Source organism: Misgurnus anguillicaudatus, chromosome 14 (assembly GCF_027580225.2).
Source record: "Misgurnus anguillicaudatus chromosome 14, ASM2758022v2, whole genome shotgun sequence".
NCBI classification, from domain to species: domain Eukaryota; kingdom Metazoa; phylum Chordata; class Actinopteri; order Cypriniformes; family Cobitidae; genus Misgurnus; species Misgurnus anguillicaudatus.
Window position 1 is genome coordinate 21,271,375 of NC_073350.2, and position 24,600 is coordinate 21,295,974.

At 36.8% G+C, this 24,600-nt stretch overlaps 2 protein-coding genes and 1 long non-coding RNA gene across 5 annotated transcripts; all 3 read left to right on the top strand.

Moving 5' to 3' along the window:
• The first annotated feature begins 817 nt into the window (after nucleotides 1-817).
• On the top strand, nucleotides 818-9,413 carry pnp4a (purine nucleoside phosphorylase 4a). The gene is made up of 7 exons (XM_055184247.2): nucleotides 818-969; nucleotides 5,077-5,217; nucleotides 5,595-5,758; nucleotides 5,875-5,978; nucleotides 8,089-8,264; nucleotides 8,396-8,586; nucleotides 8,921-9,413. The coding sequence occupies exons 1-7, from the start codon at nucleotides 890-892 to the stop codon at nucleotides 9,145-9,147; spliced, it is 1,083 nt and encodes a 360-aa protein (XP_055040222.2). The 5' UTR covers nucleotides 818-889; the 3' UTR covers nucleotides 9,148-9,413.
• Nucleotides 9,414-9,795: 382 nt separating this feature from the next.
• c14h20orf96 (chromosome 14 C20orf96 homolog) lies at nucleotides 9,796-23,820 on the top strand. 3 transcript variants are annotated; one of them, XM_055184248.2, is made up of 9 exons: nucleotides 9,803-10,102; nucleotides 10,187-10,305; nucleotides 10,395-10,553; nucleotides 10,680-10,779; nucleotides 11,901-12,058; nucleotides 12,242-12,343; nucleotides 12,429-12,515; nucleotides 13,325-13,443; nucleotides 23,642-23,820. In XM_055184248.2, the coding sequence occupies exons 1-9, from the start codon at nucleotides 9,979-9,981 to the stop codon at nucleotides 23,682-23,684; spliced, it is 1,011 nt and encodes a 336-aa protein (XP_055040223.2). In that variant the 5' UTR covers nucleotides 9,803-9,978; the 3' UTR covers nucleotides 23,685-23,820. The 3 variants fall into 3 exon arrangements, with proteins under 3 accessions (XP_055040224.2, XP_055040225.2, XP_055040223.2); XM_055184249.2 differs by lacking the exon at nucleotides 12,242-12,343 and having other exon boundaries at nucleotides 9,796-10,102; XM_055184250.2 differs by lacking the exons at nucleotides 12,242-12,343; nucleotides 12,429-12,515 and having other exon boundaries at nucleotides 9,798-10,102.
• Nucleotides 14,402-15,548, top strand: LOC129447588 (uncharacterized). The gene is made up of 2 exons (XR_012373212.1): nucleotides 14,402-14,816; nucleotides 15,253-15,548. It is a non-coding gene; the product is annotated as an uncharacterized lncRNA (long non-coding RNA).
• Nucleotides 23,821-24,600: the final 780 nt, after the last annotated feature.

Genomic DNA, 24,600 nt, shown 5'->3' on the forward strand with positions numbered 1-24,600 from the left:
GCTTTGGATTTGGGGTGGAGTCTTTTACCCCGGTAATGTGCCTCACATGCCATCAGTCATGTGGCAAAACTCCAGCTGGACCAATTGACAACTTATTAGGAAATGTTATGCCTCAAAGTGGATCTACTACACGCTCAAAGGGACAACTTATTTCATGAAAAGAGTTATTTATAGTTTGCCCAACAAAACGTCAGGAATGTACTTACTATTAACTATTTAATTATTAAATCCTGTTACTTATATGAGACATGACTTAATGTCAAAACACACAGATCAAGCTGGTTGTGAATGTCAGTTCAGTTTATTTATTTTGGTACTCAGCTACACCAATTAAATGTTTCTGCATTGAATACCTAAATAGTTGGTATTCCAGAGAATGTGTGTGTCTAAGTTGTTGTTATAATATTGTTTTGTTATTGTGATTGACTTAAATGTTTGTTTTTTGTGAATAATGAACAGCCCGTAAAGTCATAACATTTAAAAATGAACATATCTGACTCAGGCTAACACATTACAAGTCATTTCATTTGGCATGACTACAGTAACTCATAGGCGGAAATCCTGGGAGGGTCGGGGGGCCAGGACCCCCCCATCTGAGGGTTGCCCCCCAAAATATCATTAAAATATGTGTATTGAAAATAATTTAATGATTTATAATATTTAAAATAGTTGTGTAAGAAGTAAAACAATACAAATGCAAATGGAGCAACAACAAAAAACGTTGTAAACATTTTGGTTCCCCCCTCCCTTGCCTCACAGTGGTTTGATCCACTGCCAGCGCCACACAGTCGGGTGGTTGATAAGTGTACGGAGCCGACGCGTTAATCAGCTATATACCTACAAACCAACATTTCCTATCACTTATCAGTTTAACCTCATATGTTTTAAAATGGGACTATTTGGACATATAAACATGAACATATTTCGTTTTATGAGAACAAGAAAACCTTTTTATGCATTCATGCAGAGGTGAGGCAGAGCTGAAAGTAACAAATTACATTTACTCACGTTGCTGTAATTGAGTTTTTTTTGTGTGTGTGTGTGTGTGTACTTTTACTTTTTTGAGTAGGTTTATACAGAGGTGTAAAGTACTTGAGTGATTTTACTTGATTACTGTACTTAAGTATTATTTTTGGGGATTTTTACTTTACTTGAGTACAAATAAAAATCTTTACTTTTACTTAACTAAATTTTTTTAAGAAAAAAAGTACTTTTTACTCCTTACAATTTTATTTACAGTCAAAAAGTACTTAGAGATCTATTTTCCCTTGCTCTATCAAACCAATTATATTACGCTGATGACCAGTTTAATTTAAATGTTATTTAGCCTATTTGGACCACACTAAGGAATTGGCCAACAGTTCATCTAATGATGAAGGTTTTTTTTGCTTCTTTGAAACCGACAACACATGAAGTGTGACACGTTTCCTGCTGTTTGTTCACACTGTCAGTCCAAATCTGAATTTGGTGCATATCTAATTTGACAGACTCACTGTCCACATTGTGTATCACAACTGTTCAGATCCGATCTGTGCGTCCTATAGCCGTTTTTTTTTAGATTATCTGCACTGTTTCTATGGCAATGACGGCGTGCTGGCACGACAATCTGCCTCGACGTCTGACGTGTTTTATGTGACGTGACAGCATGACGAAACCGAAAAGCTACACAAATGCGATCAGGGCAGACTGAAATGGATTTCTGGAAATGCGATTTGAAAAGGATTTCAAACCACCTCTGGATGTAGCCTGAAATATATTAGAAAAAAACTGATTTCATGTAATTTTCTAAATGTGATTGGATTCCTATCAGATATGCACCAGAATCGGTTTTGGACTGACAGTGTGAACAAGGTCTAATACACCTCTTCCTGCATCGGCTGCCTGTGAGAGGCTTGATAGAGCTTTGAAATTTAAGTTAAATTACAATTTTGAGTAGCATGTTGCATACTGAAATTCATTGTCACGGATCTCTGCATTTTTCTGTGTCTGTACCACTGACTTTCTTTTCCGTGTCGGTTTCACGTGTTGGTTACTCAGTTGTTGTTCCTATTTTCTTACCATTTTCGCGTCGGTTTGGGGTTAGAACGACTTTCTGTAACATAAAATGACATCCAAACCCAACTCCTAACCCTAACGTCAGGCGACAATTGTTTAAAAGTCTGGAAAAAATAGTATAAACCAATAGTTAAAGTGACATCCTAACCCAAACCCCAAATCTAACCCAAACCTACGCGAAAAGTGTTTAAAAATAGGAAAAACAACTGATTAATCAATACGTTTAACTGACATGGAAAAGAAAGTCAGTGGTGAAGACACGGAAGAATGCGGAGATCCGTGACAATGACATGTATATATGAGCACAAAGTTCTGTGACTATACCACAGAACTTTGTGAGATCATGTTGGAAATTAGGTAGTAGTCTTAGGCTACATTTACATGGAAATGATCTGAAAAGAAACCGCAAAAGTGGCGTTGCGTTATCACTTTTTATTCCGCGTTTATACAAGCATTTTGAGGGGGAAATCTGCGTGCATATGGTGACGCAAAAGTGTGTGATATTCGATGTAGTATGCACTCAAGGCGGCTAGGTGGCAATGTGAAGCACTGACACACAACAACACCAAGTCCATGTGCCTGCGTACAACCTTCTTCCTGGTTTTCCTAGGTCTCGTCCAAAGCCATCTGGTTTGCCTCCGACGAATTGGCGCATAAACAGTTTCACTGAGGTCATTAATGCGCCTTCTCTGATCAGTAATACTTGCTGTGAATAATTTGTACAACTGCTGGAAAGACTTGTATATTTATCAAAGCTGCTATAACTTGAAGGTCCGACGTATGGAAAAATCCGACATGTTTGTTGTTATTTTCCTGAACTGGGGCATGCCTGTGACGTAAACGCGTACGTGACGAGAGCCACCGTGAGCAGACTTTTGCGGTTTTTTACTCTTTAGACGAGAACGCGACGGTAGATCGTTTTTAAGATTTCCACTCTGAAGGGTGGTTTCACTTTTTTGCGTTTTTAAGCCACCAAAACGCCGTCGCCGTGTAAAGGAAAGGCACATCTGATAAAATATTTTTACATTTTCACCCTCGAGCGTTTTCATGTAAACAGGCCCTTATAGTTTGAAAATGAAAACAGTTGTAAGGAATAAAACCTTGTATGTGGTTCATTCATTTTATGTTTTTAGAGATTAAAAGCTTAAACATTAATCTCTCGTTTTCATTCTTCCTGTTACTTTTACTTTTTTAATACTCAAGTACAATTTTAATGAGGTACTTTTTTACTTTTACTCAAGTATAATTCTGGCCAGATACTTTTACTTTTAATTGAGTAAAATTTACACTCAGTACTTGTACTTTCACTTGAGTAACATTTTTGAGTACTTTTTACACCTCTGGGTTTATAATCTGTACTTTTACTTACTTAAATATGTTTTGTTTAAAGTATTGTAGGCTATACTTCGCTACATTTTAAATCATATCCATTACTGAGTAAAAAAATAAAATAAAAAAGCAAGGCGATAAAGAAGCGCCACGGATGATTGATTGATGGGCGGGGGAACGCGCAAAAAGAGCCATGGAGAGGGACGAGACAGGCGCGGGCTGCAGACCCTCAATTCAATTTTTATTAAAGAAACCCCTGGCCATTGACGCGAAGTGATTGTTTCATTCAGGTAGGATTCATGCTCTTGAGTACGGAATTGCCGACCGTGTTTTTACCGCTAATTTGCACGACACACTTTTAATACATGCGCATCATCCTTTGAGGTCTAGCAGCTTCGCGTCAAGTCAAACAACTTAAGAACGTCCTCGAGAATCCGCAGGTCATAAGACATTGCAGAGAGAGAGAGAGAGAGAGAGAGAGAGAGAGAGAGAGAGAGAGAGAGAGAGAGAGAGAGAATGAAAGACATCAGGTACACAGGTCTGGGAAGCTAGAATACAATAAATGTGTAAAGGATAAAAGTATTATGGCACTCATCTCATTATATGCTCATTTAAAGGTGCAGTGTGTAATTTTTAGAAGGATCTCTTGACAGAAATGCAAAATAATATACAAAACTATATTATCAGGGGTGTATAAAGACCTTTCATAATGAACCGTTATGTGTTTATTACCTTAGAATGAGACGTTTTATCTACATACACAGAGGGTCCCCTTGCATGGAAGCCGCCATTTTGTGCAGCCATGTTTCTACAGAAGCCCTTAGCAGACAAACTTTTTTACTAGGTTGTCTCCAACGATGACATGTTTGTCCGGTGGCGGCTACCGTAGCTTCTCTATGTGATTAAAAAGCAAAAGGTGAGCAGTGGACTGAGCCGTTGGTTGCAATTTGCAACCTTACCACTAGATGCCGCTAAAATTTACACACTGCACCTTTAAACTAGGTATATAGTTTAATAAAATAATGTATGTTACCAGCAATACATCAATTAAAACCTATAGTGATTGTATTTACTAGCTGCTGACCTCATATTATTTTTGCTTCAAAAGTGCATAACTCACCTGTAAAAATCATTAAATAATTCCATAAATGTTTCTTAGTTATAAAAAAGCTTTTTGTTTTATTAACTTTGTGTTATTGCACTTTAATTGTAAAGATGTTCCTACTATAAAAAACAACTAGTTTGAGATTTATACTCATTTGTCCTTTTTTAACTATACTAGAAACCTCTCCACGCTGTAAAAAAGTAACTTTTACTCGTAGTAATATTAAAATCACTTACTTTTTACTTTTACTTGAGTGGATTTTTAGACCAGTAACTTTACTTTTACTTAAGTAAAATATTATTAAAGTAACTTAACTTTAACTTAAGTAGAATATTTTATTACTCTTTCCACTTCTGCATTCATGTGTATTAAAATTAAATTTGCGTCCATTCATAGAGAAAGAGAAACTATCTGTACACATTTCCTTGCAAGTACAATTTTGCCTGTATTATTGGTGTCCCCTTCAAAAATTGTTCTTGAAAAATGTTATGTTTATTGCCCCCCCCCCCACAACATTTACATGAAATTTTCGCCCCTGCAGGAACTATAACATTAAGTTGTAACCAATCAGAACTGTGTATGTGTAGTGATGTCAGGCATTCGGTAGGCTACATAAATCTGCAGGACAGTCATGCACACACGCACAAACATCCAGGATCTTCAGTTTCAAACTTTCTCCAGCGCAATCACTACACCAACGTCAACATGCATAGTAAAGATCAGATCGGGTAAGTTACATTTTCTGTCTATTTTAAGTTGAAATATACATTTGTAGTGAGCATGTCTTTATTTAAGACAAATGATGAAAATCATAATTGTATGCAATTTATTCTTTTTCATTTTACAGAATGCCTAAAACATTAGACACAGCACTGATTTATATAAACTCACTTCTCTTAACAATGCAACAGTCTGTTTGCTATTTCAAAAACTACTATCGCATTTTTGAGCAAATAGTCCACAGCATGCCGCAGATTAGCTAGTTGTATAACAGGACTGCACACAGTCAAGTCTTTTCTTTTTTATAATTCATGCATTCAATTCTATAAATCCCTGTCATTGATATACACAGTGAGTGAGTGTTTCAGTTTTTTCTCATCACCAGCCATGATGACTACCAGACAACAGCAGACTGGCTGCTCTCCCATACACAACACCGACCAAAAGTGGCCATCATCTGTGGCTCTGGGCTCGGCTTGCTGGCTGATACCCTCAAGAACCAAGACTCCTTCAAATATGCAGACATCCCCAGCTTTCCTCAGAGCACAGGTGAAAGCGATGTTTTCTTCATTTGATAAAAAAGAAAGACATAATATTAGCTAAAATTAGGCTCTATTTTTTGCTTAAGATGTTGTAACTTTTTGTCTTTGTGTGTATGCAAACAGTAAAGGGCCACGCTGGACGGCTAGTGTTTGGGCATCTTAAAGGGAAGACCTGCGTGTGCATGCAGGGACGATTTCATATGTATGAGGGACACTCGCTAAGCAAGGTTTGTCCACACTATCATAATAATGGTAAAAAAATAGTGACATTGGTGCATTACCCTTTAAAGGGATAGTTCACTTTGAAACGACAGTTCTGTCATCATTTACTCATCCTCATGTTGTTCTAGAGCTGTGTTAATTTCTTTTTTCTGAGGAACACAAAAGAAGATATTTTGATAAATGATGGTAAACACACAGTAGTAAGTGGCCATAGACTCTCATAGTAGGAATAAAAAAAATTATGGAATTTAATGGGTACTCTCAACTGTGTGCTTACCATCATTTATCAAAGTATTTTCTTAATCATTTATAACAATACTTCCAAAATATTGTTTTCCTACTATGGAAGTCAATGGTCACCTACTGCTGTGTGTTTACTATCATTTCTCAAAATATCTTCTTTTATGTTCATTAGAAAAATAAATTTATACAGGTTTAGAACAACATGAGGATGAGTAAATGATGACAGAATTTTCATTTTAAAGTGAACTATCCCTTTAAAAAAGGTCTTAATTTGTACAATTTAGGTACATATATGTATATATTTGGTACCAGTATGTACTCTTGAGATACTAATATGAACTCTTCATACTATTTGAAAGGGTATCACCCAAGTGACAGCTAGGCATAATTGTATTACTGCATTTTTCAGTTTGATTATATATATAATTTATAATATTATTATATATAATAATATATATATAATAAGTGCATCTGAAAATCTGGGTGTGCCACATTTATTGCCATATTACTGTGCAAAATTATTAACCATTAGCATATAACCATGCTATAATGGCACCATATAGTGGATTTTAATTTCTGTGCCCTAAGAATATGATTTAGAATGTTTTCGTTGATGTCTAGAATTGCCAGCCAGATTCAAACTGCTTTCTACTGTTTTTCTTACATCTGATTTACTGTCTGTTAAAGGGATAGTTCACCCAAAAATGAAAATTGTGTCATAATTTACACACCCTTATGTTGTTCTAAACCTGTATAAGTTTTTTTTTTTTTTGACGAACACAAAAGAAGATATTTTGATAAATAAGCACAGTTGATTGTAACCATTGACTCAGCAGGAAAAAATATTATGAAAATATGTGTGTTCATCAGAAAAAGAAATTCATACAGGTTTGGAAGAACATAAGGATGAAAAAAATATTTTTGGGTAAACTATCCCGTTAATAAAGCTACACTGTAAAACATTTGCTGTAATTATGCAGCTGGTTGCTAGTAAAAAAACATGAATGTAAAATCTACACTACAGTAAGTTACTGGCAGCTAGTTGCCAGTAATACCCAGAAATACTGTAATTTCTACAGATTTTTTACAGTGTAAATATCTAACGTTAACTGCAGTAATTCAGTAAAAGTTTTTTCAGGAAATCTAAACTCCATGATAAAACCTTAAACTTACTTCAAAATGCAGAGCTCAACATAAATATGGATTACTCTTTATTGAGAAGTTACAGAAGTTGGTCAGGAGCAGTGAGTGATTGTGTTTTCTTCTTTTGATACTGTATTTAATTAACTTTGATGATAGACTTCATGAGGTACAATTTTACTTACATCATTTAAAAGTAGACATTACAAGCATTATTGTAGACATTTATCTTTTGTTTGTATGACAAGTATTAGGAAAAACGGAATAAAACAAATAGCATACATCTTTTAGTTATCAATCATGATGTGTAGCTATGGACACAAGAGGTCAGTTAAAATATTTTTAACTTACATGTGAAAGAGTTTATATATATATATATATATATATATTAATAATTATATAAAATTATTCTGTATCAATTTTTGGGTGTGCCAGCTACTACTGTGGGCACACCCGTGGCTACGCCCCTGTGATCACATATTTATGCTGTCTCGTGATGATAGTACAGGCGGATTCCTTTTTCCAGTTAAATGCCAGTTCATTCACTCCAAGCTGACCATGCTGATCTGAATCACATGCTGTGTGCCACCATTCAATAAAACTTTTGTCTGGTTTACATAACACACACACACACACACACACACACACACAGATTAATATGATTTACAGTAGGTCTGTATACTAATATTCAGAAATCACTCATTCTTTCTGAAATCTTTGTGTGTTTCTCAGGTCACCTTTCCAATAAGAGTGTTTAAACTTCTGGGTGTTGAAACCTTGATTGTCACTAATGCCGCCGGATCAATAGCGGACAGTTACAGTTGTGGTGATATTATGATCATCCGTGACCACATAAACTTTCCTGGACTAGCTGGACTAAACCCACTCAATGGACCGAATGATGATAGGTGAGTGTCTACTGTATGCGTGTAGGTAAAAGTTGATGTAAAAGCATATGTATAATAAATCAAGACAGAGTGCTGTATTTAGTCATTATTTAATTACCTAAAGACTGCAATTGTCTGATTTTTTTTCCAAGATTTGGTCCACGATTTCCGCCCATGTCTGGGGTCTATGACAAAGACTTACGGAAGTTGGCATTTGACATCTGTAAGACCATGGGTGTCTCTCAATATATCCAAGAGGGTGTGTACTGCATGGTGGGAGGGCCAAACTTTGAAAGTATCGCTGAGGCTCGTCTATTACACAAACTGGGAGTGGATGCAGTCGGTAAGAATTGTTTCTCATTCACTAAATGTTTATAATTTAGTTCAATCAATTCAATTACTTTATCTGAAATTACTATATGAAATTGCTCTAAAATCAATCTGTCTAATTGGAGCTTTTGCACTGTCTGTTTTACCATTATGCCGTTAACCAATAGTGTAAGCTTATGGTGGACCTATACGTTTGTCAACCAATGGCAGATGAGAGAAGGGTTTAAACTTTATTTGTGCATATATTTGGGATATAGTTGCACAAAAATGTACTATTTTTAAGTTGTAATTTAAGTTGGATGATAGTCAGGTGTGCATGTCATTTAGATATTTTTTTCCCTTTATAGGAATGAGTACTGCCCCAGAAGTTTTGGTTGCCAGCCACTGTGGCATACGAGTCTTTGGTCTTTCTCTCATCACTAACAAAGTGGTGAAAAGCTATGAGGACAATGAGGCTGTCAATCATGAAGCTGTGCTGGAAGTGGGAAAAATGCGCTCAGAAACGCTGCAGGCGCTTGTCACAGAGCTCATAAGCCACATGGACATCAACAACAACAACAACAACATTGTATGATGTCACACATACTGTAAGAGCCAATCAAAGCCTCATACAAAATAACCTGCAGCTATCATTGTGTCTTTTTACAGTAGATTATATTTTCAGTAATAATAGCATATTTTGAATGTTTTATGGAAGGATCTATGGTGCCATATCAACACACTTACATACAATTACTGGGTTATTGAACATGTATGTAAACATTTACATATACATTTGTTTATGTATGTTAATGTATTCTGTAGTTTCATAATAACAACATAATTATAATTTATGTAGGAAATTTAGAATTTAAAATGTTTTGTGTTAACTTGATGATACAAATTAATATAAATCTTAATGTTAATATTTTGATGATAATGTAAGATATTTATATAATTGCATAATTATATTTAATGATGATGTCATATATTTTGTTCAGTTTATTTGTTTTCTACATTGTGAATGAATGTTTTACTTTACAACAAATAATCTGAGCCCATGATGCACCCGTAACAACAATAAATGAATATAATCTTTGATAAAATGGCTTAAAAGTTTTATAAAGACCAAATAAAAATAATTAAATAAGCTCTCGAGTCGCTCACGCGATAATTTGATGTCATAAGCCGATCGGGCTGCGCAGCGACGCATAAAGTTTCCTAATATGTCCGCTGGATGGCAGCAGACCTGCATTGTATCCGGTTGCTAAGGTAAACTTTGTGAACTTCAATGTCGACAGAAATGTTTCAAGCAGCGAAAAGAAAGACATGACACTGAATTTGAGATCAAGTGCAGCGTGGTATGTTGATTTGATTGATCATTGCATTTATGTAAATAATACAGCTGAGTATCCATGTTATAAATATGGATTACAAATGGGAGCGAAGGACAAGACCTCATCTGCTCTGGGTAAGTCCTCATAAAACAGTCACATCAAGAAAGCCAGAAGGTGAGACTGTTATCAGACAACCTCAGCCAGGAAGATCAGGTAAGATTAATCCAAAAGCTAAATATCACTGTAATACTGTATTTTTTTATGCATGAATTTGTCATTTCTACTTCATGCATACAGAGAATTCTCAACAAAACACTTCCCACAATGATTCCACAATATTCCCCAAATCTTCCAAAAGAACTGAAAAAGTACTACAGGACCAAGTTACCACAAAGGCAAATATAAAAGCACTGATGGTGTGTACTGCAAGAAAGTTGAGGATAGTTTGCTTGTCTTTGATTTATGCTGTGACTTCAAATCAATTCTGCTGCAATCTGTTTTAAAGCTGCTCATCATATCCAGAAGAGAAGCCATTAAAAACCTAGAGGAGCACTGTGACAAACTTCAAGAGAGAAATCTGAAGATAGCCAGGAGCATTATGGATACAGAGAGAAATTCACTGTCTATGAACAAAGAACTGCTCGATCAGCAAGCAAAAATGAGGGTGAGCACATACAGTATAGAGGGCACTTCAACGTTAAACATCTGGGAGATTTAGAAACATTTTTAGAAATATAATGTTGATAAGTTATGCTGATAAGACAGTGGTCTTATCATCTCTTCTGTCTAGAGATCAATGATAGCCTTAAAACGATGGGAAGACAGTCAGATCAGAAGTATCAAAGCAGAGCTGACAGATGCAAAGAAAACATCACAGACATCTCTCAAAGGTTTGTTTATACTGTTCAGTCATTATATTAAAATTATTTATGTGATTTATTTCTAAAGATTTACAGCATTGCCGGTCAGTGCTCCTGTAGCTGAACTGGTAATGCATTGCATTAGCAGTGCAAAAGGTAGTGGGTTCAAATCCCAGGAAACACACATAATGTAAGAAGTAATTGACGACGGGCCATTGAGTTGTAAGAAAATAATGCACATCCACGGGTGTGCATTGTTTTCAAATAGTTCAGGGGACCGGAGTCAATTATTCCGCTTATACCACGGTTACCACAAACATTGCTCTGGTGCCTATTTTTAAGACATTTGAAAAGTTAGGTGTGCGGTTATCGAAAAATAATGCATACTCATGGAACATTTCTCAACCAATCAGAATACAGCATTCAACAGACCTGTGCTATAAAATAGAAATAATGTATAGCTTGACATGCAGTGACAAAACTGGTCAAATGCATAAGTGTAAATGATCATAAAACAATTTGTCGGTTCAACTTCAAAAAGAAAGTTAATTGGTTGCCTTAAAATTTTGAGTTCAAATTACCCCATAGATGATTTATTATAGCATGATAAAATTGCCATTTTGTAGGTGTGAGCAAAAATGTGCCGTTTTTGGGTGTGTCCTTTTAAATGCAGAAGAGCTCTGCACTAAATGGCAGTGCCGTGGTTGGATAGTGCAGATTAAGGGGCAGTCTTATCCCCTTCTGACATCACAAGGGGAGCCAAATTTCAATGAGCTATTTTTTCACATAAATGATTACTAAGTTACTGGGTTGTTCTTTTTCACATTTCTAGGTTGATAGAAGCACTGGGGACCCAATTATTGCACTTAAACATGAAAAAAGTCAGATTTTTATGATGTGTCCCCTTTAATCTAACACGATTTACAGTGTGTTACGAGCAAAATCATGAACTTTGCGCTGCTAATGCAATGCTCTACTATTTGAGCTTAGAAGCCTCAAAATGAGCAGTAACCAGCATGAAAGAGTCAGGACCATGCTGCTCTAAACTGGGCTTAAGTGCAATTTATATCTGCTCAGGGGTCATTTAATGGTAGTGTAAAACTAATGGACCAAATCACAGCAAGCAGCCCAGTTATCTTGTGTAAGCACAGGTCTGCAGGAGCATCTGGATATGGTGCAAGCAGAGGTGGTGGAGGCTCAGAAGCAGCTGCACATCTTGAAGACATACAAAGATATGGAGTTCCCAGTCAAGGCCCTGCAGATTGCAGACATGGAGAGACAGCTGGAAAGCCTAAAGGAAATGCAGCAGGTAAAATATGAACAGGACTTACAAGAGCACCACCCAGGGACTTGACGCACTCATTTTTGAATTAAAAGTAAACATATGAAGATCTAGGAAAATCCTTTATTTATTAAAAGCACCAATGTCACATGGTCTCAGTTATCATAAGAACCTTGCAACCTTACAAATTCACTCTATTGTGATTCTTAGAATGAGCAGGAAGACGTGAATTTGTTGTTTGAAAAAGAAATGGTCAAACTGGAGAGATGTCAACAACAAAGAGAGCAGAAAGTGCGGTCCACCGCTGTTGAGGTCGGAAAAATATGGAGTTTTATTTAATGCTGTATGATAATTCTTAATTTTAGGAACAATAGAAAATGTCTTGTTTATATTTCAGAAACATGCATGCCACATTCCCCCCATTGTCAAACTGATGGCCACACAAAACCACAGAATGAGGGAGGAGATTAATATGCACAGAAAGGTGACATGTAGAAACCAATTTAGTTCACAGTTGTTTGGTTAGTTAATTTTTAAAGGGGCCATGGCATGAAAATCTGACTTTTTCCATGTTTAAGTGCTATGATTGAGTCCCCAGTGCTTCTATCAACCTAGAAAATGTGAAAAAGATCAACCCAGTAACATAGTTTTGGTAAGCCATTCAATACAAGCACATTAAAAAATAAGTTGTTGAAATTTGTCCCTCCTTATGATGTCATAAGGAGCTCTTATTATAATAATACCACCCCTTCATCTGCACTATCCAACCACAGCACTGCAATTAAGTTCACAACACAACAGAGTTTCAATTTCAACAAACCACCATCATTGTGATCAGTGTTTGCACTTCATCCGCTCATTTGCATTTTAAAGGACACACCCAAAACGGCACATTTTTGCACACACCTACAAAGTGTCAATTTTAACATGTTATAATAAATTATTTATATGGTATTTTGAGCTAAAACTTCACATATGTGCTCTGGGGACACCAAAGATTTTTTTGACATCTTAATCAAAAAGTCTTGTCATGGCCCCTTTAAGATATTTTGTGTAAATAGATATAAATGTAGAACAAAAATTCTTTAAAAATGAACTGTGATTAGCTAGCAAGCAATAGCTAGCAAGCCAATTTACCGTCTGGGTAACCTCAGTTCCAGACAAAATAAACTTAAATTTGATTATATGACTGACAGCACATATTTTGCATGTTAGACGTCTTTTAAATGCAAAATTGCTTGCTGTGTATGTATAAGCTACAGTAATTCACTAAATAACTTTATATTTTTAAAGGAGATAAGTGAGGTGGAGCAGAAGAACAAAGAGCTAATGAAGAGTATTCGTGAACTGCGACTTTCAAGACCAAACTTGAGGAGAGAGATCTTTCCAGATGTTTTCCTTAAATCAGAGAAGTAAGTACATCAGGATATTTAGTTATTAAGGGAATCAACTTCTTTATCACAAACACAGACGAGTGTCCTCAATTAATGCTCAGATATGGCCAAGCTTAAAGGAATATTCCATTATCTTAAAAGGAAAATCCGGATAATTTTACCACCATGTCATCCAAAATGTTGATGTCTTTCTTTGTTCAGTCGAGAAGAAATTATGTTTTTTGAGGAAAACATTGCAGGATTTTTCTCATTTTAATGGACTTTAATAGACACCAACAATTAACACTTTACTCAACACGTAACAGTTTTTTTCAACGGAGTTTCAAAGGACTATAAACGATCCCAAACGAGGCATAAGGGTCTTATCTTGTTAACACGCACCGGCCCGGCGGCGGGCCCTAGGGGGCGTTTTTACGTGTTTTTGTACTTTGTTTAACATCAAATATTCAATCAACAATCATAAACTTTGCATTATTTGAAAGTTTAAACACTCCAAATTCATGTTCTGAGCTTATTTTTGCAATCAATACACTGGTGTGGAAAAGATTAAATGAAATGCAGACGGAATGCATATAAAAAATTTTGTGGGTACTCACATGGCTTGCCATATGGTTCTGACAATTTCTGACAATTCCCAAAAACTTCAACGTACATTGCAAGGTAAGGGTCCACTCTTCAAAAAGCATCCCACGTTTTAATCCAAAACAATGAAAAATAGTGAGAAATCCAGCAATATCCTCCTTTGTTTACATCCGCGCGTCCGCAAAGTAAGATCGATCATGTTTATTTTCTATCAAATATCGATTTTTATCAGTGAAAATCCATCTCTTCCTGCTTCGTTAGACTGTTCAGATAAATATCCCGCCCTATTTTTCTGTTTTGTCCAATCAGAAAAGGTTTGACAACTCAAAATCTCATGCGATCAATGATTTGCCTAGATAGATGTCTTTCAGCTTGCCATAGGCTTTTGACTGGATTACACCAAAACAAAGCCAGCCAATGCATAGTGAGCAAAGCTTTGATTGACAGAGGAAGTAACCAATCATGAAACGATTACAAGGATTCAACTTACGTCAGTAAAGTGTACTTCTGCGCAAATCTACAGAAGCGCATGGAGAGAAATGCCCACGCCCCCTCCGTGCGCGTTTGTTTGGGTAGCATAGCAGCCGGCTAAGCTCTCCGGAGACTCTGAGAAACCTCTTCAAATGTTAGATATAACATCTCCATTGTGGATCGTGGACTGCAGATGACTTTTTTGTGTTGAAAGTGTTTTGGAGAAGTTGATAAAGAGCATGATCGCGGATCAACAATGCAAGACTGGATGTAAACAAAGCGCGTCGTCGAGGAGAGATGGACCGGATTATGAGCTCAGCTGCGCTCGCTTGGATAAAGTAAGTGGATTCTTTTGTTGATTTACGTTACATTTCTTGTTTCATGTTAGCTGTTTTGATTATAAAGTAACACTGGAGATGACTAATATACGAGTTTTACATGGTTTCGTTTTTGTATGACATGTTATATAAATGCATCATATTTATAGCTATATGAATCAAATGCACAGAATATACAAACTAAAAACTAGAAAATAAGATATGTGGTGGAAAATATGAGTATTACCAGCTGAGAAATACAGGTTATTTGGCAAACATAAGACATTTGTAATTATAAATAAATATATTCATGTAATGTGTGTGTGTTTGTGTATATGTATTATGTTCATGTATATTACATCATAGTTTCTCATACAAATAGTTGTATGTCTCTAACTTTTGACTCAAACTAAAATCCTCTCTTGCTTTGTGTGTGATGTGATGTGATGTAAAACAGGACTTCAGCTGACACAGGAATACTGGAACCTGGAGTGCATTTATGAGCGACCATATTCAAAATAGCAAGTATTTTGTTATAATGTGCAAATGTTTTTTTCTGAAATAGTTTTTTCTATGTGCTTTGGTGGGCAGAGAAGTTCTGAATTGATATACATAATGTAATATGTAGTCCTGACTCATTTTCTTTTTATAATCATGTCATATTGTTATCATGTGTATATTTGGAGTTTCCAAGTGCACTTTTTCTGAAAGGACGCCTGGACTTTTTTGAAATAAAAGCTCACAGAAACAACATTTTTTGGAGTATCATTCTCAAATTTGAATCACAGCATGGTCAGACATTCAGTTCACCTATATGGTGTCCCCAGGTGTCTCACATGACCATTTCATACCTTTTTTGCTAAGTGAATGTTATTTAAAGAAAAACGGAAGTCATTTAATGTATATTTTACCTTGTTTTACTCTGTTTCTTTACTACTCTGAGTTGTTATGACTATTAGGCAACAATATGTCAAGTGTCTAGTTTCAAACAAGACCAGAATTATGAATATAGACCATAGGGTTAAAAGCTGCAGATGTTTTAGTTTGGAGTTGTCGTTTTTCAGAAAATGCTCAAAAATATAAGTGCTAGCTAACAGGTTATCTAGCGAAACGATTGTCATTTTTGACAAGAAAAACAAAAAACATGCACTTTTAAACCACAACTTTTCGTCTAGGTCCGGTTCAGCGCGACCTAACGCAAATGCGTAGTGACGTAGGGAGAACATGTGTTACATATATAAAACGCACATTTGCGGACCATTGTAAACAATAAACTGACACAAAGACATTAATTCGTATCAGTTGACATAGAACAACGTCGGAACGGTCCTCTTTCAACACACTTGTAAACACTGGGGCGGAGTTTCGCGTTCGTCTTCTGTGACCTCTTGACGTCATGACGTATTGCGTGGGGTTACCTGGCGCATCACGACCAGATCTAGGCGAGAAGTTGTGCTTTAAAAGTGTATATTTGTTATTTTTCTTGTCAAAAATGACAATCGTTTCGCTAGATAAGACCCTTATGCCTCGTTTGGGATTGTTTATAGTCCTTTGAAACTCCGTTGAAAAAGACTGTTAAGTGTTGAGTTAAGTATTAATTGTTGGTGTCTATTAAAGTGCATTAAAATGAGAGGAGTCCTGCAATGTTTTCCTCAAAAAACATCATTTCTTCTCGACTGAACAAAGAAAGACATCAACATTTTCGATGACATGGTGGTAAGTAAATTATCTGGATTTTTCTTTTAAGAAAATGGAATATTCCTTTAAGCAAACTAAGTTCTAGAATAACCGCAGTTACAATGACAAAGTTCCCATAACATCAGGCCACTTAAAGGAAGTTCAGTAACCCCCTTAAAATGTCTAACACTGTCAGTTTGACCTGACTCCTCTTATAAACTGATATAGTACAGCAACACTTAGAAAACTTCACTTTCAAGAGCCTTCTTCTAGGCGTTCCCAAACAACATACTGATAAGGGCACAGCCCGTGACAGTTCTATTTGGGTTAGACCAGAAACATACTTTATGCAAGTACACAAACACGGGCCTATGAGCACTTGGCCAATCCTCAGTACTAAACATATAGACTTACATGGCGGTTTCTGTTGATTTACTAACTAATAAAATAAGATAACGACGTCGACAACAAAGTTTTGAGTTTTCCACGTTCGCTAATGTCGGCCCCTTGTGGCAAACGTGAGAATGCAACACAAGTTATCAATCGTGTTCACATTTTGGGCCATAACAACAAACAATGTCTGGTTTGAGTTGCTGGAAGCCTTTCCATTCAGGCCTTATTAGAAACACATACGTAAAAACGATTTCACAACGCATGCATGATGAGTAACACTGAGGTGTTTTTTGGAGGCGATGCTTCAAGTCAACTGAACATAAACTGGATAAACTAGACTAGCCCTCTCTTATTTCAAACAAAGACATGGTTTGGAAAAAGTACTGGGCTGTTGGAGATAGTGTTATATTACACAGTTTTGGAAAAGACTCCAAAGGCCATCTTAAAGATAGATGAAGAACAAGAGAATGCTGTGCATTCATGGAATCCCCGGCGTCCATTAAAGGTTAATGAAGGTTTCACATTTCCCAACAGTCTGTTCCAAAACACTTTGACATTTTCCTCTCCAAGACAATCAGTCATATCTCCGAAACAATTTATTCCAAGGGTCTGCAAACCACAACAGTGGTAAGCGAATGCATGCAGAGCCTCTTTTCACCCTTGGGACCCGTTGTATCACAGTTAAGATTTATTCGTATTGGCCTTTGGTCCTTAAGTGTTTTGGCCTAGGGGACGAGGGATGTGGAAAACAGGCAAGAACATTTAGGGTTTCCACATATCATGTCACACTGAGCACCAAATTATAAAGGTTTCCATTAAACTGAGATAATTATAAACAGATCTGGGATTTCCTGCTCTGCTCGTGACAGAGACTTGGGTTTAGTATCTGCAGATGTCCAGAGCCCCAGCAGAGAAAGTTTTCATGTTTCCTGTCTTAAACAAACTGTCTCGGGCTGCGGTGGCCATGTTTAAGCTCAGATGTTCCATAAGTTCTGTTTGAATCCAGATTTACAGACAGCTTTGAGACTGTTAGCTATCCTTGCCTGTGTGTGCCCTACTGAAAAATCCAGCTAAGACCAGCAAAACTGGTGAGCTGGTTTTAGCTGGTCTCCAGCTTGGTTTTAACTGGTTTTGCTGGTGTAGGAAACTGGTTTTGCTGGTGTAGCAAGCTGGTCTAGCTGTGTTTTGGTCACTTTTTAAGCTAGTCTAGCTGGACTTAGCTGGTCAGGCTGGAAGACCAACTGGCCCATCAGCAAGACCAGCTTTGTCAGGCTGGGAGGACCAGCGTAAACAACCCAGTCTCACCCCATGGCGTCAATATTTGACGACACTTGACCATGCGTCAATATGTTGACGCGGAGGGTATACCTTTCGCGTCATTTTTTGACGAACTGGGGACTGCAATACTATTAAGTCCATTGCATTCTCTTTCCTATTTTCTTACCATTTTCTACCATTTTCGCGTCGGTTTAGGGTTAGAATTACAGAATGACATCCCTACCCAAACCTTTCCCTAACCCCAATGCCAGGCGACAACTGTTTAATTTCGCGTACCTAATAGTATTGAAGTCCCCAGTTCGTCAAAAAATGACGCGAAAGGTATACCCTCCGCGTCAACATATTGACGCATGGTCAAGTGTCGTCAAATATTGACGCCATGGGTGTGAGACCGTGTTAGCGTAAACCATCTTAAACCAGCTAAAACCAGCTACCAGCTTATGCTGGTCTTAGCTGGATTTTTCAGTAGGGTGCACACACCTTTATGGTGCTTTAGGGGAGAAACAGGGGGAGGCAAACAACTGTCATATAGTTTATTCCAATATTTTATCTTAGACTCACTGATGCACAACTTTGTTTCTTTTAGTTCGGAAGTTGATTGTGCAAAATTAAGAACATGAGGGGTGGTAACATATAGACACAAGACTTTTTTAAAATGTAAAATAAATATTTGGTGTCCACAGAGTGTGTATGTAAAGTTTTAGCTCAAAATACCCCATAGATAATTTATTTTAGCATGTTAAAATTGCCACTTTGTAGCTGTGCTGTTTTGGGTGTGTCCTTTAAAATGCAAATGAGCTGATCTCTGCACTAAATGGCAGTGCCGTGGTTGGATAGTGCAGATTAGGGGCGGTATTATCCCGTCTGACATCACAAGGGGGGCCAAATTTCAATGACCTATTTTTTCACATGCTTGCAGAGAATGGTTTACCAAAACTAAGTTACTGGGTTGTTCTTTTTCACATTTTCTAGGTTAATAGAAGCATTGGGGACCCATTTATAGTTGTTTAATACTTAAACGTGGAAAAAGTTAGGGCTGTGGCGATTAATCGTCCAAATGCGCGTTTTCTCAATGAATGAATTTGAATGAATTACGGTGAAATGCCGCCACATCGAAAGCCAGAGGGCGCTCTCGTGTAGAAACGCCATTTGTGCCACAGAAGAAGTAGCATTACAAACGCTATTCCAGGAAATGTCTAAAGGGATATTTATATCGCTGTTTTTCAGATTTTTTTCAGGTATTTTCATGATAATAAAAATATTTTGAATGATTGTGTTTGACGAGTGTTGCTTTTTTAAATTCACATTATAAACAACTCAAACTCACAGTGATTTTAGATTGATAAGGATTTCAGGCAGGTCATTTTAATGGGGCATGAGATGTATCGTCACAGCCCTAGAAAAAGTCAGATTTTTATTATATGTCCCCTTTAAATCTCCAAACCGTATTGCGATCAGTTGTTTTTTCATGCTGGACTGAGACATATGCCAAAACATTGGCTTAAGCAGTGGTGTGAGTTTGGGGCATGAATATATCGTCGCTGCCCGATGAAACTCACGTGTGTCCAAAACAGTTACTTTTCAGGAAGTGAAAAAAACACTGTAAATCAAAAGCAGTTAAATGTAGCGTTGTCATACTTGGTACGGCATCTTTACATGTAACCATATTCTTGCCAGTGTAATGATATAATCCACATTTGACCAAAATTAAGTTTAAAGGGACATACGTGCATATTTTACAGTAACTGCGGTCGATACGCGTTCTTCCGATCATTAATTAGAATGGCCAAGTCGCGTCTCATATTGACAGATGAATACGCTCAGTTTATTAAATAGCATACGTCTTGGTTAAATACGCTTACTTTATTTAATATTAATTATAAGTGTATTAAATGTCTCTTGCAAGCTATGAAGGGACAATGAATCAATACACTGACATGGTAATGCTAGACAACAGGGGCGTCAGTTTGTGTTGAAAAGTGGTGGGGACCAAAGATCAGATAAAAAACAGTATTGCAGGACGGGAAAAATATTTAATAACGGCGCATCAAAAATGGGCATAGCGTAGGCTAGTCAACAACAAGAAAATACTCACCATAAAACCCTCAGCAATGTCGACTGCACACATGTAACAGTCCCTGCAACACCAGCTCAACCGAACAATGCCAAAGCACCATAACGTAGAAAACAGCAGCGCGTTTAATAAATGATTACAATGAATTTCATTACATATGTACAAGAAAACACACCATGAGCATACAACGCAACATATGTGACCCTGGACCACAAAACCAGTCTTAAGCATCGCTTGATTTTTCAGAACATTTTAACCAAACGCCTTCAAAAAGCGGTGGGATGTCCCCAGCGTAAATAACACTATGCTAGACAGATACTTTGTTTGCACAGTCCTACCGTAATTAAGTCACTCCTAGACGTACGTCTGGTGTCAGGGGGAATGTTTACCTCGATGAAGGAAAGATATTGTCTCACAGGCTATGTTTATTCGGCTATCCAGTGCTGAGCTTCGATGAAACTTTACGAGACCGGCGAGACGCTTCACAGGCGGGAGATACGCGGCGTGATTGACAGCTTTGACACCAAATGGATATACGTGAAAATCAGATGACATGATTTCACAACTTTTTATTGGCCATTTAGGTATGTGACGCATACTGTATACGGAAATGAACCTGGACATTCAATCCGTCGAAAAATCTCAAAATCGGCAAAATGGACATACGTGGTTTTCATCGGACAGCGACGATATGTTGGTGTCACCATTGACAAATAGAGGATGCACTCTAAAAAATGCTGGGTTAAAAAGTAAACTAGGGTTGTTTTAGGGTTAATTAAACCCAATGGCTGGGTTTGTCTCTTTTTGACCCTGGGCTGAAAATATCACAGACGTTTTTAGGGTGTGTGTGTTTAAAACTTTACTCTAAAAAATCGTCCCCTTGGAATTATAAGGTTCTATAAAACATTTTTGTCAAAATTGAGTTATTCACATATTCTTACTCTGTGACAACTTATTTACATTATGTGATGGTTTATTTTAAGTTTTGTACATTTTGGGACGTTTTATTAAAAAAACAAAAAGGTTCTATTTACAAAATCGAACTCTAAGTTGGCTCTATAAGGTTCTATCTGCGTGAGCTAATCAGCACTTTGAATGCACAGAAGAGGACCAATCAGGATCAACTTTATGGGGTGGTTTCTCAGACAGGGATTAGTTTAAGCCAGAACTAGAATTTAGTTTCATTAGAAAATATTTAACAAACATGCCTTACTAAAAGTATTACTTATGTGCATTTTGAGGCTAAACAAAGGGCACTGATGTATTTTAAGATATGCCAGTGCAAGTTGTTTTCAGTTTTGACAGCTCTTACATTTATTTTATTCTAGGACTAGTCTAATCCCTGTCTGTGAAACTGTCCCTATATGTGGTGTTGCCGGCTTTGTCCTTGACAACAGGAAAAATCACAGACACACAATATCTGTGAGGATTCTGGCACCCAACGCAAAGTTTTTAAGAAACCTTAAAATCGACAGCCCAAATTTTAGGCAAGTTCACCCTACTGTAAAATCCAGCTTAAGCTGGTGAGATGGTTTTAGCTGGTCTCCCAGCTTGGTTTTTGCTGGTATTGCTGGTATAGCAAGCTGGTCTAGCTGTGTTTTGGTCATTTTTAATCTGGTCTAGCTATGTTTTGGTCACTTTTTAAGATGGTCTAGCTGTGTTTTGGTCACTTTTTAAGCTGGTCTAGCTGTGTTTTGGTCACTTTTTAAGCTGGTCTAGCTGTGTTTTGGTCACTTTTTAAGCTGGTCTAGCTGTGTTTTGGTCACTTTTTAAGCTGGTCTAGCTGTGTTTTGGTCACTTTTTAAGCTGGTCTAGCTGTGTTTTGTTCAGTTTTTAAGTTGGTCTAGCTGGACTTATCTGGTCATGCTGGAAGACCAGCTGACCCACCAGCTTGACCAGCTTTGCCAGGCTGGTTGGACCAGCTTACACCAGCTACTGCCACCTTAAACCAGCTAAAACCAGCTACCAGCTTATGCTGGTCTTTGCTGGATTTTTTAGTAGGGGCAGTCTTTTTTTTTGTTTTAGGTCTTGCTGAGGAGATTGTTTTCATAGTTAGACACCACACTAGCCAGCAGTGTTAGCTTCTAAGTTCCTGATATTAAGAGGCACGCACTAAGATAAAAAATACAGAAAAAACGAACTAACCTATCCTACCCCAAAAAAGTGTGTTTACAGTAAGTTATGATCGTTATGTCAAAATGTAAACATGTGAAAGATTGTTAAAGCAGTTACCTCAGTATTAAAATGATTTCAGAATGATTGTAGCCTGTAGCTGCTCAATCCTACTGAAAAATCCAGCAAAGACCAGCATAAGCTGGTAGCTTGTTTTAGCTGGTTTAAGGTGGCAGTAGCTAGACCAGCTTAAAAAGTGACCAAAACACAGCTAGACCAGCTTACTACACCAGCAATACCTGCTAAAACCAAGCTGGGAGACCTGCTAAAACCAAGTTTTGAGACCAGCTCAGACCAGCTCACCAGCTTATGCCGGTCTTAGCTGGACTTTTCAGTAGGGAATGGTATAACATGCTAAAACAAAATTGTCTATTTTGTAATGAACCCGACATATACAGGAGGATGGGAGAGAAACTGAGGCAGAAGAGGGAAGTAGCAATGTTGTAAAGGAGCAATGTAAAATCAGATTTTTAGAGATAAAAGTGCTAAAAATAAAAATCTTAAATGTCATAGAAAGGATTAAAATGTTACTTTCTAACACATGTTAAAAAATTGTTACAACATTAATTTTATATTTAATATTTAAATAATGTTTTGGCAGATAGAACCTTATAATTCTTAGCAAAAAGTGTTGTTTTAGAATTAGAAGGTTCTATCTGCATTTGACCCCTTCCAAAAATCCACATTTAGAAATTTGAGAGGATTTTGATATTGTGTATTTAGAATGCATTTAGGGTCCCTGTTATTTTCATGTTTGAAAGAAACTTCTTCCCCATGTAAGTTTTCCTATATGTAATGCAAAAACTTTGAAGCTCAATATCTCAAAACTGCTCAGAACGCAGATAGAACCTTATAATTCCAAGGGGACGAAATGTGTTTGCTCTTAAATTTGGATTTAAGTGCAAATTTAGATTTTCAAGTCATTAAAACTATCTTGAAAAGTGATGAGTTGCTGTAACTTATTAAATCGATATCAATTTGCTTTAGTTATGTCAACTATATTTTATAAGTTGAAATTACTTGTAAAGTTGATTCTACATAAAAAGTGCAAAAAGATTTTTGTTTACAGTGTTGTTTGGAAACAATCACCTTTTTTGCAAATCTGCTGTGCTGAATTTTTAGTGGTGCTGCTATACGTTAAAAAATGAAACACTTTGTCTTTTTATGCTGCATGTCTTAATGCCTAACACCATCGTTGCATTACATATATCTTAGGGTTGTGTAATTCTTATACTGTCATTATGTCTTATAGGTGTACGCCAGATATGGATGTCCATCTCAGTATACCACCATAAGAGGATTTACTCCCCATATAAACCTGAGCTGACGGCATTGCCTTTTTGAGTCTTGACTTGAGCTGCTGTATATTATAGTAGAAAATGAATGAAGCCACTTCAATAAATTTTCCTCAGAGCCAAACAGTTACATTTATCATCTTTCTTTTGTTTCTTCGATTTGACTTTGTTTACAGTATGTTTTATTGGCTTTATACTGCATGTGCCATAATTTATTAATTTGTCTGCATGCGCATGCTAAATACATTTTAGTGGCACGTAAATTACACTGGCTGCGCAAATGGCTGTTAAATGATCTCTTTCATTTGGTAAACACTAAACCGTATATTCCTTTAAAACAGACTTTTTGTAATTATGCTTCAAATGTAGTCTGATTTCTTACTGAATTTTGGTTACTTTGGTTAAAAATAAATCTGTTTTCTCAGCAAAGTGATGCCTAAAATGTTACAGGATGCGTGTGGTTTATTATTGAGCATTTTCCTTCTGCTTCCCATGTTTTATTCTGGAACCAGTCACCAAGCAAACGTCATTTTAATTAATGAAACTTTAATGTGCTTAATCTTAGTCTTTTATGTGTTCTTGCGTTCTTCATTTCATGACTATATATGACTCTATCTTGTAAATGGAGCATTTTTGAGTCATTAGGTATTTTTGTAAAACTTTAAACAGTAGTTTTGTGACAATGATGTAATTGACCGAAGTGTGGGAACGAGGCTTGCTCTGTAAACAGTTATGGATTTCAGCACCCCGATGTATGGGTGACTGCTTTGATTACTTCTGTTGTTTCATTTGGAAAAGATTCAGCTGAGCCTCAGAGAATTAAAAATTCCTGGTAAAACTGCAAGATCTGGACAGGCAATAAAGCATCTTTTATCTTTTATCTTTTCCTAAATGATTCTGAATTGTTATTCCATGC

Bases quoted from the DNA above. Each gene is read 5' to 3' on its own strand.
- pnp4a (XM_055184247.2), top strand. From the start codon at position 890: ATGGGACTATTTGGACATATAAACATGAACATATTTCGTTTTATGAGA. The intron at 8,265-8,395 runs GTGAGTGTCTAC...TTTTTTTCCAAG, and splicing joins AATGGACCGAATGATGATAG to ATTTGGTCCACGATTTCCGC. The intron at 8,587-8,920 runs GTAAGAATTGTT...TTCCCTTTATAG, and splicing joins ACTGGGAGTGGATGCAGTCG to GAATGAGTACTGCCCCAGAA.
- c14h20orf96 (XM_055184248.2), top strand. From the start codon at position 9,979: ATGGATTACAAATGGGAGCGAAGGACAAGACCTCATCTGCTCTGGGTA. The intron at 10,103-10,186 runs GTAAGATTAATC...TCATGCATACAG, and splicing joins ACCTCAGCCAGGAAGATCAG to AGAATTCTCAACAAAACACT. The intron at 12,059-12,241 runs GTAAAATATGAA...TGTGATTCTTAG, and splicing joins GCCTAAAGGAAATGCAGCAG to AATGAGCAGGAAGACGTGAA.